At 53.1% G+C, this 14,724-nt stretch overlaps 1 protein-coding gene and 2 long non-coding RNA genes across 3 annotated transcripts in view; 2 read left to right on the plus strand and 1 right to left on the minus strand.

The window, feature by feature from the left end:
* The first annotated feature begins 1,806 nt into the window (after positions 1 to 1,806).
* LOC144382426 (uncharacterized) lies at positions 1,807 to 8,664 on the plus strand. Its single transcript, XR_013449379.1, has 2 exons — positions 1,807 to 2,270; positions 7,879 to 8,664. It is a non-coding gene; the product is annotated as an uncharacterized LOC144382426 (long non-coding RNA).
* Positions 8,665 to 10,338: 1,674 nt separating this feature from the next.
* Positions 10,339 to 12,099, minus strand: LOC144382425 (uncharacterized). Its single transcript, XM_078076739.1, has 2 exons — positions 11,114 to 12,099; positions 10,339 to 10,917 (listed from the first exon to the last, which is right to left on the minus strand). Exons 1-2 carry the CDS (start codon positions 12,097 to 12,099, stop codon positions 10,884 to 10,886), a joined length of 1,020 nt encoding a protein of 339 aa, XP_077932865.1. The 3' UTR covers positions 10,339 to 10,883.
* A 945-nt stretch (positions 12,100 to 13,044) lies between these two features.
* LOC118551517 (uncharacterized) overlaps positions 13,045 to 14,724 on the plus strand; it is a 40,231-nt gene continuing 38,551 nt past the window's right edge. The window contains exon 1 of the long non-coding RNA XR_013449378.1: positions 13,045 to 13,082. This is a non-coding gene — a long non-coding RNA (uncharacterized LOC118551517). The remainder of the gene's footprint in view (positions 13,083 to 14,724) is intronic.

Here is a 14,724-nt window from a genome sequence, read left to right on the forward strand (position 1 = left end):
ATTCGTTAGACCAACAAATACGTATAGTAAGTAAATATTATTCGTTTCTTATAAAAGATTTATACCTTGATAGCTTATTAATCAAACACTACATGCATTTGCTAACCAAACATGTATACTTGCACACCCAGGGCATAAAAATCTCAATTCAGATTTTGCGTGAACTTACGGAGAAATATTTTTGCCCCCTGCAGTAATAGCATCAGGAAGGGAAAAAAAGGCATTCTTGTTCTTCTTGGATACTTGGTCCAACACTTGGTCTAACCACCTACGTTCAGACCCCGTGCTTGACTGGGGGGTTGTGCTTTCTGCTTCTACTGCTTGGCAATTTAAAAGTTTCTTCAAGTTCCTATCTGGAGAAGCATATAGATTTTGGATTCATAACGCCAGATGATAAACTGTGGTCTTTGGGTGGAAATCTTGGTTTATTTATACTCATTGTTTGCCTTTGAAAAAAGAAAGAAAACACTTTTCTCTCCCCGGCTGTACTTTGCAGGACTTCCATATCTCAAAATACTACTTTGCAATCCTAAGAAACCTGCTGATTGACAGCTGGAGAGGCAGGGGAGCATCTCTTGTGTCAGGACACCAGGGGAGGATTTTCTTTTTTAACCACAATGCTACAGGATTTTGTGATGTGGAAAAATCAGTCCACGTTTCCATTTAAAATACCTTAGCCTTCAAGCAAGTGTCATTTTTCCCCCGTAAAATGAATTTCCAGGACCAGCAGTGCTGGGAAGGGTAGAGTCTTTAAAACGCAGGGGTCTGGAAAGTAACGCAATGCTTCCCCCACCCCCCCACCCCCCCCGCGTCGGCTTAAAAGGCCCCGTGGGGCGCACTCAGAGGGACTCTGCGACTCTGCTCCGGCTGCCACGTGGCGCAGGTGAGCCGAGACCTGCAGGGACCGCGAGGACCCGCCGGCCTTCCCCAGAGTCCCCCTCCAGGCCCCGGGCCGGCCCTCCGCCCGCGCTCCTGCCCCCCGCCCCCCGTCAGGGCCTGGCGGGCGCAGCCTCAGTTTCCCCGGCTGCCTCTGCCGGTGGGGACGCCGGCGGGAAGGGGTCCGCACGCGGTAGGCCCGGCCGGCCCGGGAGGCGCCCGGCTGGGAGGTCCCGCCGGCCTCCGGGGCGCGACCCTCTAATCCGCTTTAGTCAATATATTGTGCGCTTTACTTCGGCAAAGTAAACAGGGCGGGCGAACAAAGCGGCGGCCGCCCGGCCCGCGACTCCCTGACCCCGGGGTCGCGCCCTTTGTTCGCCCTCCGTGGGGCCGCCCCACCGCCCGCCGCGGCTAATTGGGGCGCGTGCCGCCGCCGCCGCGGACCCCGGGTCCCTGGGTCGGACCCGGAGGCGGAGGTGGACCCCAGACCACGGCCCCTGGCTGGGACCTGGACCCAGACCCAGACCCGGACCCGGAGGAGGACCCCAGACCCCGGGCCCCCGGCGCGCGGACTCAGACCCCGGACCCTGGCTTGGCCTGGAACTCGGACCCAGACCCGGACGCGGACTGAGCCCCTGACCCCGCACCCCAGCTCGGCTCAGGACTCGGACTCGGACCCGGACCCGGACCCGGACCCGGGACCCCGGCTTGGACTCCTATCTCCGCAGCCCCGGCCGCGGCCTCCGACTCGGACTCCAGGACTCATTTCGGACCCCGGACCCCGCCCTGCCGCGCTGCGGACCCCAGGTCGACCCGGCCGCAGGCTCAGACTAAGGGCTCTGCTCGGCGCGGGATGCGGGCCCCGGGCCCCAGACCGCTGCCGCCCGGGCCCGCCCCGGCCAGCGCGGACCCGGCCCGCGGTCCTGAGCTGCGAGCCCGGGGGCTGCCTGGTGGAGGCGCTCGCGGGCCTCCCCAAGCCACCACCAGAGCTGGTGCGGGCACCGTAGTGTCCCCGCACCCAGCCCGGACTCTGGCCCCCGGGGCTGCATGAGACTAGCCCCGGGTGGCCGATGAGCCTGGTCCGCGGACAGACACTAGGCGGCCACCACGGCCACGGGGGAAGGGCCTCAGCGCCCCAACACGAGACATCTCTAGGCAGGGCCCTTTAGGCTAGGTGGAGGTGCAGAGAGGAGAGGTTTACTGTGCCTTGTTTTTCTTTCTTGCTCTTTATTTCTGCCGGGAATCCGGCAGGTGGGAAAGAAAAGGAGATCCAGGGAAGCAGAATTCCGAGTTCCACGCGCGGGAAAATGGGAACCTTCAGACCCTTCTCCGGCTCGTGGGCTCTGTCCCCCACCAGGCCTCACAGCCCCGGTGGAGTCTGCGGGTAGCTCTAGGTAAGCCTGGGGGTGCGGAGGGGTTAGGAAGGCAGTTGACGCTGAAGTCGGGCCTTAGCCATTCCATGTCCTCTGTGTTCTTTGTTTTTCCCTCAAATTCTGGACAAAGTTATACTTTTTATCCCCCAAAGGCTTTTGAGACTTAGTTCCCTGTAACTTTTTTTTTTTTGAGATTTTTATGTTTTTTTTTTTTTTTTTTAAAAAAGCACTTTCTCCTGTAGTGAGGTGCAGAAAGAAAAGAGGAAGGAGTCTTGGGAGGCTCTGCCTTTGAAGAGGAGCAGAGTGGCCTCTAGTTCTTGCTCATGATGAATGAGGCCCACTCCTCATTCATCTCATAGTTGCATTTGCTTGGCTTTGCTAGGGAGACTCTTTAAAATATTACGCTTGTTTCTGAGCTTGTTGTTTGTGGGGTGGAATGTTCCTGCTTGGAATTTGGCTTCAGGAAGATTTGGTGTCCTAGAGTTGCGGGCCATGCCTTGCTGTTGTGAGGATGGAGTTGACGTGGGGGGCCCTGCATGCATGTGAGCTGGGAGCGAGGCAGGTGCTAAGGACATTTCTATATGTGGGCAGATCTCTGCTGGAAAGGGAAGCCCCCTGGAGACATGCCCTGCTAGGCTCACCTTCCCTAGTACTATTTCCTAAAGAACCAAGTTTCCTCTTTCTTTATCCCCTTCCTCCTTGTCGGTCCCCCACCACCGCAGCACCCACCTGTCCTTTCTCTGTTCTCAGGAGCAATAAGTTCATCTGAACAGCATATGTGTGCCCCTGCAGAATACCGATGTCTAGGCCCGGGCCCCTGGCCAACCCTCCCGGACAGAATTGCCACAGCGAGCCCCTCTGCAGGCAGCCAGGCATCAGTGCTCCTTGCTGATGTGAGACTTGGAGATTTTCCTGGTCACCTGCTTGGCCTTTTGTATCAAAACGATTGGCATGGGCCTGCTAGGTTCACAGAGGGCAGAAAGCAGGGGGAAGGCTCAGGTGGGGCTCCGAGCCATCCTGGCTGCATGGCGGGGGAGACCCTGCTGTCAGGATGCTGCCCCCCTCCGCCCCCCTCCCCCGGCAGAAAGGGTGGTGGACAGAGAGCATCACAACCCCTGAGCTCAGGTGAGGCTGCTTTGTTACAAGAACTCTGGCAGGCCCAGCGGCAAACCTTGTGTCTGTGATTTTACACCGGAGGTAGACTCATCCCAGCCCAGATTTGAGGGGGAGATCAGGATGCACCTGGCTGGGAAGGGTGGACGCCTCAGATGACCGAATCTGGCTGCAGGGGTGGGGGACCGCCAAAGCTGGCCAGCTTAAGGCAGTTCTGGGACCCAGATTTCAATGGGGCTCTGTTTTTCCTGGGAACTGTTCTTACCTATAAAATAAGCCTATGTGTGTATGAGTAGGAAGAGGTGGGTGGTGATGTTTAAGAAAAAAGAAAGAAAGCCAAAATAACAAAGTGGCAGGTGTGCCTTAGGGTCCCAGGTCTGTGCGCTATCAGGCCAAGTCACTGTTCCACCCGCTTGGGCCTCAGGTTCCCTGACCTATAGGGAGGTATGATAATTTTTGTTTTGTCTTCCTCTTGGGTTGCGAGGATCCCGTGAGACAGAGACAGGAGAGAACACTGTGTAAATTATGAAGCGCTTGCTGTACACACTCGAGGTGCTATCCTTATTAGCGTAGGAAAACCCCTGTACTATAAGGCTGCTCTTTCACGATTGAAATTCCTAGCAACTCCTGTGGTGCCTGGCCCGGACTTCAGGCTCCGGCTGTTTCTGTTGACCTGAACGGTATCGAAACCCTCTGCATTAGCCATAAGAAGGACGTGTGGGCCAAGCATGGTGAGAAATTGAGCAAGATAAAGAACGTCCTCGTCCCCTCAAGGCCTCTGGACAGGACACCAAGATGGCCCCCAATTTGGGGGATTGGATTTGACAGTCTAGAGACCCTCCTCCTTCTGACCCGGGCGCCCGAGAGCCCTGAGTGTTGATCCCAAAGTCCAAGCCCAGACTCCGTCTGCAGCCGTGCCCAGCCTGGCTAGGGTGAGGGTCTGCGGGGCCTAAACCCCAGCCCAGCCCACAAAACGTGACCTTCTCTCAGAGGAATGCGCCCCCCCGTGGCTCCCAGAGCTGCCGGTGCAGAGAGCACACCAGCCCCTTGCCTCACTCCCCAACACTGGCCTTGCCGCTTTTGTCCGAATGACAAAGAATGAGGTCAACTTGCTTTGCCATCCACAAATCACAATTTATTCCAGGCAAAGACTTTTCTGTATCTGAGATCGGTCCTTGTTATCTACAGCAGGTTATGTTTTCACTGGCTTTGGGTTTTTGCACATGTGTAATGAAAAAGGAAGTGGCCCAAAGTGAATGCGGGGACGGCCGGCCCGTTGCCTGGTTTAGGGGCTCTTCAGCAGGACCTCGAATCAGCTCCAAGCTGTAAGGTGGCGAAACTTGTATTCCTATATACACGTATACGCACGCATGTGCACACACACACACACACACAGAGGCAAGTGCATGCACATGCGCGCGCGCACACGTATCCCAGGATATCCTCGTGTTGTTAACATTTAATGTTCTAATTTTAAATTTTGAGGCACCAACTGGCTGTCTTAAGAGGCTCATTCAGCCTGTCTGCCTTGGAGCTATTTTATTTACAAGTCTTCGCGTGGCGTCAAAGGGCTCTGTGTTTCTTGCAGACCATGTTCGGGTGGTTGAGTGTTTTGGTTTTTGGCCACAGCTGGTTAGTTTTTCCGAATCTGTAGATCCAGGTGTGCGTTGAGAAGTTTTTTTCTTCCCAGCGAGAGAAGTTTCCCAGTGGGGGAAGTTTCCCAGTGAGCCTTGGAGCCCTCCTGGAAGTTTAAACGCTCTACGTGTGAGAGACTGTCAATTTCGGGTTGTCAGCGTGCGGGAAGGTGGCGGCAGTCACTCCTCCCAGACAAGAAGATGCAAAAGGGGCCACCTTGGATCGCATAGTAAATTTAGAATACAGAGTTGAAAAACTGGTTAATGGAAAGATATTAGCAAAGGCACGAGCCCTGGGAGCCTTGTGGAGAACCAAGCCTGTGCACATCTCTCCTTATTTTGAAATAGATTCTTAAAATACAGGTTCCTCGTGTAAAAATTATGTCGACTCATATTTTCAAGATCCATGCCACCCCTTACCTGATTGCTTACATTACCAGTTTCTTTTGGTTAAGAGAAATGAACTTCGTGTCCTTTTAATATTAGGAATTACACCAAAAGTTGCTCTATAAATAGCAAGAAACAAAACAGAACAAAAGCATCGGCTTTCTTTTTGAGTATTTTTTCTTTGCAGCCATTAAATATTATCTTGTCCTGCAGTGATAAATTTAGCTAAAACATTTCTTGACTTTTTGTAGAAAGGGCATATGTGAAAAATTCAGCTTTAACCTTGTCTTTGTGTTAACCAGACCTAAAAGCTATGATATTTAGACACATTCAGGAAAATGAAACTGTCGTTATATATAAAGCAAATTACTTGCCTGTGTTGTGTGAAATCATATCAGATTTTAAGAAAATAAAATGGGAGTCTTTCAGTAAGACCACTGTGGTCAAATTTGAAACAACTTGAAATTGTCCTCTCAAAAATCCCTCATTCTGCATGTGATCACTGTGCAGGCAGCTTGGGTTCTTCGCAATCATTTTAAAGAACGGATCTGTGAAATCTTGATTTTAAAACACGTTCCTGCTGTCCTTTGCAATTTAACAATGAGCCTTTTGAGTTCTAAATCAGGATTTATTTCCTTTCTTTTCTTCTTCTTTATTCTAAGGGCTTATAATTTACCTAGCTCACTGAGGAACTGTATGGCTAAGAAATGATACTAAAGTTCTTTCATTGGGGGGAAAGAAAAAAATTGAACTGACTTTCAGCAGTATTTTAAAAAAATTAAAAATAAACATGTGACAGTTTTTAAAGTTTAAAATTGCTTTAAATCTTTAATAGCTAAAGTCTGCTTAGATGTGATTCAAAAAGACTATGTAGTTATTGAAATAATGACTATTTCAGGCTCCATATGAAGGATCGATAAGATGCAAAAATATTTCAAATAAATCAAGGCTTTTCAACTGAAACGAAGGCATTCCTTGGATATCTGGGGAGAGAAATTCTATTCAGATTTTCTGATGGTTTTTCATTTTCATGGAAACAGATAATTCTGTCTACTGGAAACTGTTAAATTCCAAATTCCAATCTGTCTTTAATTGCTAATACAAATTTGCTATACGTGGCACGCTAAATTCTTTAGGAAAGTGTCAATTTCCCAATTGGTGATGATTCCATTTTAGAGATTGCAGAATTGAACAACTGAAATAAATTCAGTGCCCACTTCTCTTTGAGAGTTAATTTTGATTTTTAAAAACTTTAGTTTGTTCTATGCTTTTTCTCTCTCATTCCTTATATAATGCTGAGGACCTCACTTTGGTATTTGGTGTATACATGTATCACCAGGGGTATTGGCCTGTCATCCTTAATTCATTTTTTCTGATTTGTGTTGTTACTACTTGGGAATGAAAAAGATTCGTTGTGATTCTTCATCTGTAAGGGGAAATTTTTGATACCAGCATGTATGTATTATATACAGTATATTCACATATATATATATGAATATGTGATCGAACACATATTTATTGCAGGCTTCTGGTTGTTTTATGCTCTCCTTTTATTTGAAAAAAAAAACCTCTTAAGAGTGCTTTCAGCGTTGTTAGACTTTTTTTTTTTTTAATATACATACACAGGTAACGCATCATGAAAGGTGAATGTGTGGACTTCTAAAGTGTGGTGAATATTGCAAAACAGCTGCTCATATGTTTCTAAACAGACATGTGAATACATAGGTAGGGAGTTACTACCCATCAGTCAGGAGAGAGCATGGGGCATGCTATTGATCGTCGGGGCAGACACACTAAGTCTGTTCCATATATATGTGGGTATTTATATATATATATATATTATATGTATATTATATATATATATATATATTTTAGGAAAGAAGATACAAAAATGGTCTGCCAGCATGCTGGGTTTTTTTTGGGGGGGGGTGGCTGCTAGTATAGAGTTCTGCCCTCTGTTTTCTTTCTCAAACATGCTTATCCTATAGCTAGAGTTTTATTTCGGTTGCTAGTGAACTAACGCCAAGGTTGACATGAAATGGGGTGAACGAAAACAAAAGATTTTGAAAATGCTTCATTATGTTTGCAAGGAAGGAATCCTTTCTGTGCTTGCTCACATTTCCTTACCCAGCCCGAGACCCTCACTCAATGATCTTTCCCTTGGTTTACCTGTAGGTACACTAGCAGGCTTCTTTCCCCTCGCCCCTTCCTCAACTATCTTCGTAAGAAAAAAAAAAATGCTTACCCAAGGTAAATTGATGCCAATGGGTTTGTGCGCAAATCAGAGCGTACAAATAAAGCCTGCGTAGAGATGTGTACCCATTATTACGAAATAGGCAGATAGAAATGGAATCCCAAACTGGCAGACTACTTTGAGACAAAAGCAACAACAAAAAAAAAAAAAAAAAAAAGAAAGAAAAGAAAAAAGAGAAAGAAAAAAGACAGAAAGAAAAAGAAAAGAAAAAAAAATCATAAGCCTGGTTTGCCCTTTACAGGCAGGACCCAGAGTCTCGCAGTAGCCCCCCGAAAGGGCACATTGTCTGGGATGACTGAAGAAGGGGCATCTTACCCAGGAGCCGCCACGCTCTGACAATCTCAAGCTTATTGGGCCAGCTTTGAAAACATCATTATTCTTGAGTGTGCAAGTTCAATGTTCAAAACCCAAGTGAAAATGTAAGTTTTCACTCACACGCATCCCGCTTGCTTTAATTAGATTAAATGCATCTGTTTACTAAGTCCTTGGAATGCCTTGGATACTGACTTTTTTTAACTATTGAAAGTCACTGCGTTGAGAAAAGAGAGAGTAAACTGGAGTGCCCACGGCCTTCCTAAGCTATTCTGAGGCCGGAGGCTGAGTCGGGGACACAGGGGCTCAGGGGCAGAGCAGGAAGTCACCAGCTGCATTCGCATTAGGCTGATCTGGGGAGAAATCAGGAAAAAGTAACTGTATAAGTCTGATACTATAAACATCCTGGTATATCGAGAGCCTTCCTAGGACTTATTTTTTCGAGCATCTGACCTTAGGCTTGGTGTGGCCCACAGGCACAGACCACGTTCTTCTTCAAGGAAAACTGTGTGCATCGTTAGCACTCACCAACAAAGTAAATCTTCTAGGTTTCTTTTTTGATAATATGAGCATACTTTTTAATATTAATTACTTTGAAGAATGTAATTTTATAGCAAGTTGGAAAAAGACTTTAAAAAACCAACCTGAATAATGTCCAATGGAATTACCTGAGTGCTATTATTTTCCTTGAATAAAGCAGAATTTGATTTCTGAATTTGCAACCAAATTATATGTAAATCCTTGCCAAGTATAGAGGGGATAAAAAAAAAAAGTGTGCGTTCTCAAGTATTGTTCTGACTCATCCAATTTCTTGTTTTACCAAATAAAAATTGAGAGGAGGAAAATGGCATTAAATTAACTTATTACTGTGTGTGAGAGCAAGAAAAAAATCAGCTAATAAAAAGGTTAGCAAGTTGGTATGATTATACAATGATTTCAGGTGAAAATTACAAAGCTAATATGCTAGCATTTGCTCATCGCCTTCAGTAATGATACAGTTGTCAAATTTGTATTTGTGCCAAAGGAACAAAAGTTGTAAGTGGCGTAATGTAAGATCATCTCTTTTTCTTTGTGGCTTTTTAAATTCAATGTTTTAATCCACCAATTTAATCACAAAACATATATCACATTAGTTATAATATTTATACTGCTTAGGGAAGTGATTATAAATAGATTAGAGCGCAGTTGTTGGATGCAGTGTGCGTGTGCGTGTATGTGAACGTTATCACAAAGGTATGCACATCTCCAGCGTTTACACTTGGGAACGGTTTTGTGTGAAAATAGTAACCATATATTTATTTTCAAAATCCCTGTTCGATCATTAACCGAGCTTGGTCATTATTTTGGAAAAACAAGATTTGGTATTAAAAGGGCCCGAGACATAGTGTGTTTAGGTGTCTGCATTCAGCCAGTCTCTAAAAACATTTTGTTGTTCTGGAGTCCCCAAAGTTGCTAAGTCACAGAATGTCTAATGTGTTTTTTAAAGCAGTTGAACCATACAGTAGAGATGGGGGGACAAGAGGAGTGGTGTGTAATAGCAGTTGGTGCTTGGGTTCTTCCTCGGTGTGGCCAGAGCAAGAGGGAGGTGTTAGAGGGCTCTGGGCGGCATTTTGGGACTGCCCTGCACATACTCAGCTTGTAGAAACCTGTTCTCTTACCCCACAGCCCAGGTCAGGGCCGCGAATTGTGATAGGGAAGAAAATTATCAAGGATTCTGCTAGACAGGAGAGACTGTCCTGCCGTGTTGCTATAACGTGGGCAACAGCGTTCCCCCGACTCAAGCCGCTACAAGGGCGTCCTTTTCTGAGGGAGTGGGAACCCAGAATTCCTGGGCTTCCAGCTCCAGACCCCACAGCCCTTGAGTCTGGGAGGGCCACCCTGGACCTCCCTCGGGGAAAGAGTGAAACCCACCCCATTGTGAAGCCACCCCTGCTTGGGCTATCTCTGCTCCGCCTGTTGTCAGCAGCTGTGAAAAGTGAAAGTTGGTCAGCGTTTCGTTTCGGTGAAAAGATTAACCGGAAAACATTTCTCCTCCATTTTATAAAACGCCCATTTTCTCAGAGGAGTAAGAAAAGCTGTCCCTAGAAAGAGGCCATAGTCAGAGGCTAACACCCAGGAGAACCATTTCGGAAGATGCCTTGATGTGTCCTGGACCTTTCCCCTCCCCACAAAACCATGTTTGTCATGGGGGTCGTCCGGCCACAATTCAAGGCCAAGGTCATAGGGGTCTAGAGAACTTCCAAACTGGGTCGGTGGGGCAGCCCAGGCCCTGGCAGGGCTGCTCCAGCTGCCCCAGCCCAGCCCTGCCTCAGGCAGCCAGTTCCCCCCTTCTGGGCAGTCCAATCCAATATGGAATGGAGTTTCCTGGGAAGCAGGGCACACGAGGAACTTTTGAATGTACCAATGGCATAAAAAGTATATATATTTTTATGACAACGAGCAAGTTTCAATTGGTTGACAGAAATGGCGAGATGTGACGTCAAGGGACACTGGTTAGAATGCCAAGGCCGGCTGGGGGGTGGGGGGGGAGACAGGCACAGAGAGACATTGGGATGGGGCCCAGGAGGCCTTGTTCCGCTTGGGCCCCCGTCGCGGGCGTCCGGGGACAGCCAGGTCCATCTGGCTCTCAGAGAGGTTCATGCCCGGACAGGGAGAGGGGGTCCGAGCATAGTGACCGGTGTCGTCCCCGAGCGCCAGAGGCCCAGGCCGGCCTCTCTGCGGGGAAACCACTTGGGCGCCCCTGCGGAGCCGGCAGGAAAAGCTGCTGCGGCCTCCTTAGCATTATAACCAGCGTCGGGACCCTGGAGCCCAGCCTGTCGCGACCCCCGGGGCGGGGGCGGGGGGCGCGGGAAGGAACCGCGCGGCCACGGGGTCTTGCAGGGTAGTCAGCTCCGAGAGAGCCAAGCTGCGGCCTAGAACTTCTCCCCGCAGCTCCTACGCCCTGGGCCAGGGGAGCAGGAAGTTGTTTCTGCGGGGAAGGAAGAGAGCGAGCTCCGAGCTGGGCAGCGGCCCTGGGCACGGTGCCCCCGCCATCCCACGCCTTCCCGGCACCCTGAGGGCACCTCCCCTCCGCCAGGCACCTTGCGCACCCCCTCCATCTCTGGGCTCAGTGCGCTGCCCCTCTCCACTTCACCAGATCCCGTGCACCCCGCCCCCCACCACACCTGGCACCGCGCCCTTCCCTCCGCCGGACGAGCGCTGTCCGCGAAGCCGCCGCGGGGTCGCCCTGGCGCGCACCCTGCCCTGAGGGAAGCCCGCCGCCGCCGTCGACCCCGAGCCCTGTCCCAGGACCTCGTCTAGAGCTCCGGGGCACACGCTGGCCCCTGCAGTGCCGAGCCGGCGACCCTAGCCGCTGTCCGCGGCGCGCACGCTTCTGCGCGCAGGCCGGAGACCGTCGGTCCGCCCGGGGTCCCCCGAGCCGGGCCCGAGCCTGCGCGCGCGCCCCGCTGCCCGCAATCATGGCAGCCGGCGCCTCGGAACGCAGCCGCCGAGCGCGCTCCGGCAGCCGCCTCGGTGCCAGGGCGGCCGGGCGAGCAGGGGCCAGGGCTCGCGCCTGCCCGCCCCCGTAGCCGCGCCGCCCCAGGGCGCGAAGCTGGAGGCGGATGGGGTCCTCGCGGCGCGGTGCCCCCTGACCGCGCCAGTAGGCGGGCGGGGCCGCGGGCCGGGGGCGCGCGGCGGGGAGCGCCGGGGGTGGCGTGCCCGCGGGGGCGCGCACGCGGGGCTGCGGGGCGAGGCGCGGGGTTCGGGCGGCGAATCCGCTGCTCGCGCCGCCCGCCCCGCCCGCGCGCGCCGGCCCCGGGAGGAGGGTGCGCGGCGGAGGGGGTGGGGGGAGTCGGGGAGGGGCCGCGGCCCGTCCTCGCCCGCAGCGGGCACGGCCGGGGGGCCCTCGGAGGCTTCGTTGGTATTCCGGGCACAGCCGAAGCCTTGACCTCCCCCGCGGAACACAGGCGCCCGGGCGCGCGGGCACGGCCGCTGGCCCCGGGAGGTCTCTCCTGGCTGCGGGGCCCATAGGCGCCTTGCTTCCCCCCACCTCCCCGTCCCCTCCTCTCCGGGTCCCCCGTACCCCCTCCCCCGCCCCGATCCGGCGGCGAAGGGGTGGGCAGGGAAACGCGCTCTCTGGGACAGGTGCCAACTCCGAGACAAAAGACATAAAATAGGCGGCAACGTGGGAAGCGCGGCCGGCGCGCTCGGGCGGGGACGGAGGCGCCGCGGGGGCCGCATCCTCGGTGCCGACCGGGGAAAGTTTGGGAAGTCGCCGCCGCGGCTTCGCAGCGGCGGGGGACGCGCGGGCCGGGCCGCCCTCCGCGCCGCGCTCGCCCTCTCCGCGCCGCTGCTGAATAATTCATGGCGCGGCCGCCGGCCATTAGCATGCACCGGGCGCGCGGCGCGTCTGTGCCAAGCCGCCGCCGCCGCATTCGGCGCCCGGGCCGCGCCAGATGAGCGGCCGCGCTGCAGCCGGGCCCGCGCTGTCCCCGCGCCCACCCGCCCGGCGGCGCCCATTGTGCCGGGCCCGCGCCGCCGGGCCGCCCCGGGGCCGCCCCGAGCCCGCCCGCAGCCCTCAGCGCGCCCGACGGCCCGGCTCTGCAAGTTGGGGCCCGCGCCTCCCGCCCGCCCGGGAAGCACGTGAACTTGGAGAAAGTCGCGGAGTGCGGCGGCCCGGACCTCCGCGGCAGGGCGTGGGCGCCCCCGGCCCGGCGCGCTTTCGTTTTCGTCCCGGACAAAGGTCCCTCGAGGCGCTAGTCGCGGACGCGGAGGCCGGGTTCTGCCGGCCGCTCCTCGGAGAGGTCCGGTGGTTCCATACCGGCAAGCTGGAGTCCGGAGAGGAGCCGCGGCGCGCTGCGGGACCTGGGGAGTGGGGCCTGGCGGTGCGCCTCGGCCGGCTGTCTCTCCGTCCCGGGGCCGTCCCGCCCTGCGAAGAGTTGCGGGAGATGGCCCCGCGCTGCGACTGCGGTTTACACGCGTGAAGGAGGGAAGCGTTCGGGACCCAGGACTCAGACCCACGGCCCGGGGCCTGTGGCGTGTGGGCACGATCGCGCAGCGCTGGCTGCGTCCAGGCGCGTTCCTCCGCCAAGGGCAGGGCAGTCGACCTGCGCGTCCCGGGTCACGATCGGGTTCGGGCGACTCTTGAGGATGGTAAGTGCATTTCTCACTTTCGCTACGTAGTGAGTATTTAAATATTAATGAAGAGATTTCTAAGAAGAGCCTGTAGGGCAGGCCGGCCTTCCACAGACCCGGGAGGGAGGTTGCTCTTGAACCTGAAGCTCGTCCAGCTTGGCCAGAACTCCACGGCCGTCATTAAAATTCAGGAACTTGTGATTTGTGAAGTACAGTTTCTGATCTCAGGTGTGTGGACCATTTGCCAGAGAGAATCTTGTTGGACACATAAAATAGCATTAGCAGGTATCTTCAGCAGAATAGGAAAAAAAAGAGAAAGCATCTGTTTTTAGGTGTAATGTGTTGGGAAGGGTTATCTGGAAGCTACAATCCCTTTTTGAAAAATTGACATCTTTCATTCCCTTCTACTAAACCAACCAAAGCGCCTCTTCTTCTTTTTTTTTTTCCTGCTGGTCAAGCATTTATGGAGAGCCGACTTAGGGGGCCCGCAGTCAAGCATTGGCGGCCACCGGGCCGGTTGAGTGAAAGGCCCTTGTGTGGGGCTCTTGTTTATGGTGGCATAAAACGAAAAACAACTCATAACTTTTCGTAATAAATCCCCCTTTATAGGTGGCTCACACACAGGCCCAGCCGGCGGCCCTGGGGAGTTTGTGGGGAGCAAGAAATGGGTGAAGGAATGCGTGTTTGCCGTAATTACAGGGTTGTAAGGTAACGCTGAAATTAATTTCTTCAAAGTTGGGTTTCAGAAGCCAGGGCGGTCTCTGCAGGCCAGCACTGTCTTCGTTTTATTTTAGTTCGTTGGTTCTAGCCATTTGGGATTTTAAAATGCATGTTTGTACTCGCGGGTACCTATCCTGTTAAAGTGAAACCCGTCCTGGGGGTGGGGGGGGGCGGGATTAAGGCCGCTTTTTAATACCATCCTATCACAGGTGCGATTTCCCCTCTGCTCTCCCCATCTTACTGATGTGGTTTGGCGAACCTTCATGGGTGCTTTGACCACAAAATAATGGGCAGGGGGGGCCCTGTTTCCCTAACGCCCCAGAGTTGTGAGCTGGCACCTGAAGGCCATGTTTCCGGGAACGTGGACAGAGGCCCGAGTAGCCCAGGCCTGCCTGACAACAGCCTCACTCCAGGCTGCCTGGTTCCCTAGAGCCCAGGGAAGAACCCAGAGGAAAGAGGAGACCATTTCACTGAGATCTGGCCAACCCCCGGGCACAGAGGCTGAAAGTTTGCTTAGGTGCTGGGGACCGGACCCGGGGCTGTCTCTTCTGCTAAGCCGCTATGCCCCCCACCTCCCATACCACATCCTCACCTCCCACGTTTTGAATTTTTACTTATGACTCTATCAGAGGCAGTTAGCAGACGTGAAACCCGGGTGGGACATTCAAGAGCGATCTCAGGAACGGGGTTGCCGCTGCCGAAGGCCTGCTTCTCCAGCCGGGAGCTGTTGCTTGGCATTGGCAGTGACCGGGTTCGTAATCAGGAAAAGCTCAAGTTCCAGCCGACCCTCGCCTGCAAAATGCGGGAGATGCTCTCTCCGGGTCCACAGATGACCTGTGACATATCTCGTGATGGGCAGGAAGGTGTGGCATTCTGCTGACCCCCAAACAAGGGGTATCCGTCGCTGCTTCTTCACGGGCCTATGGGAGCAGGGAAAGGC

The sequence above is a fragment of the Halichoerus grypus genome, chromosome 6, assembly GCF_964656455.1.
Source record: "Halichoerus grypus chromosome 6, mHalGry1.hap1.1, whole genome shotgun sequence".
NCBI lineage: Eukaryota > Metazoa > Chordata > Mammalia > Carnivora > Phocidae > Halichoerus > Halichoerus grypus.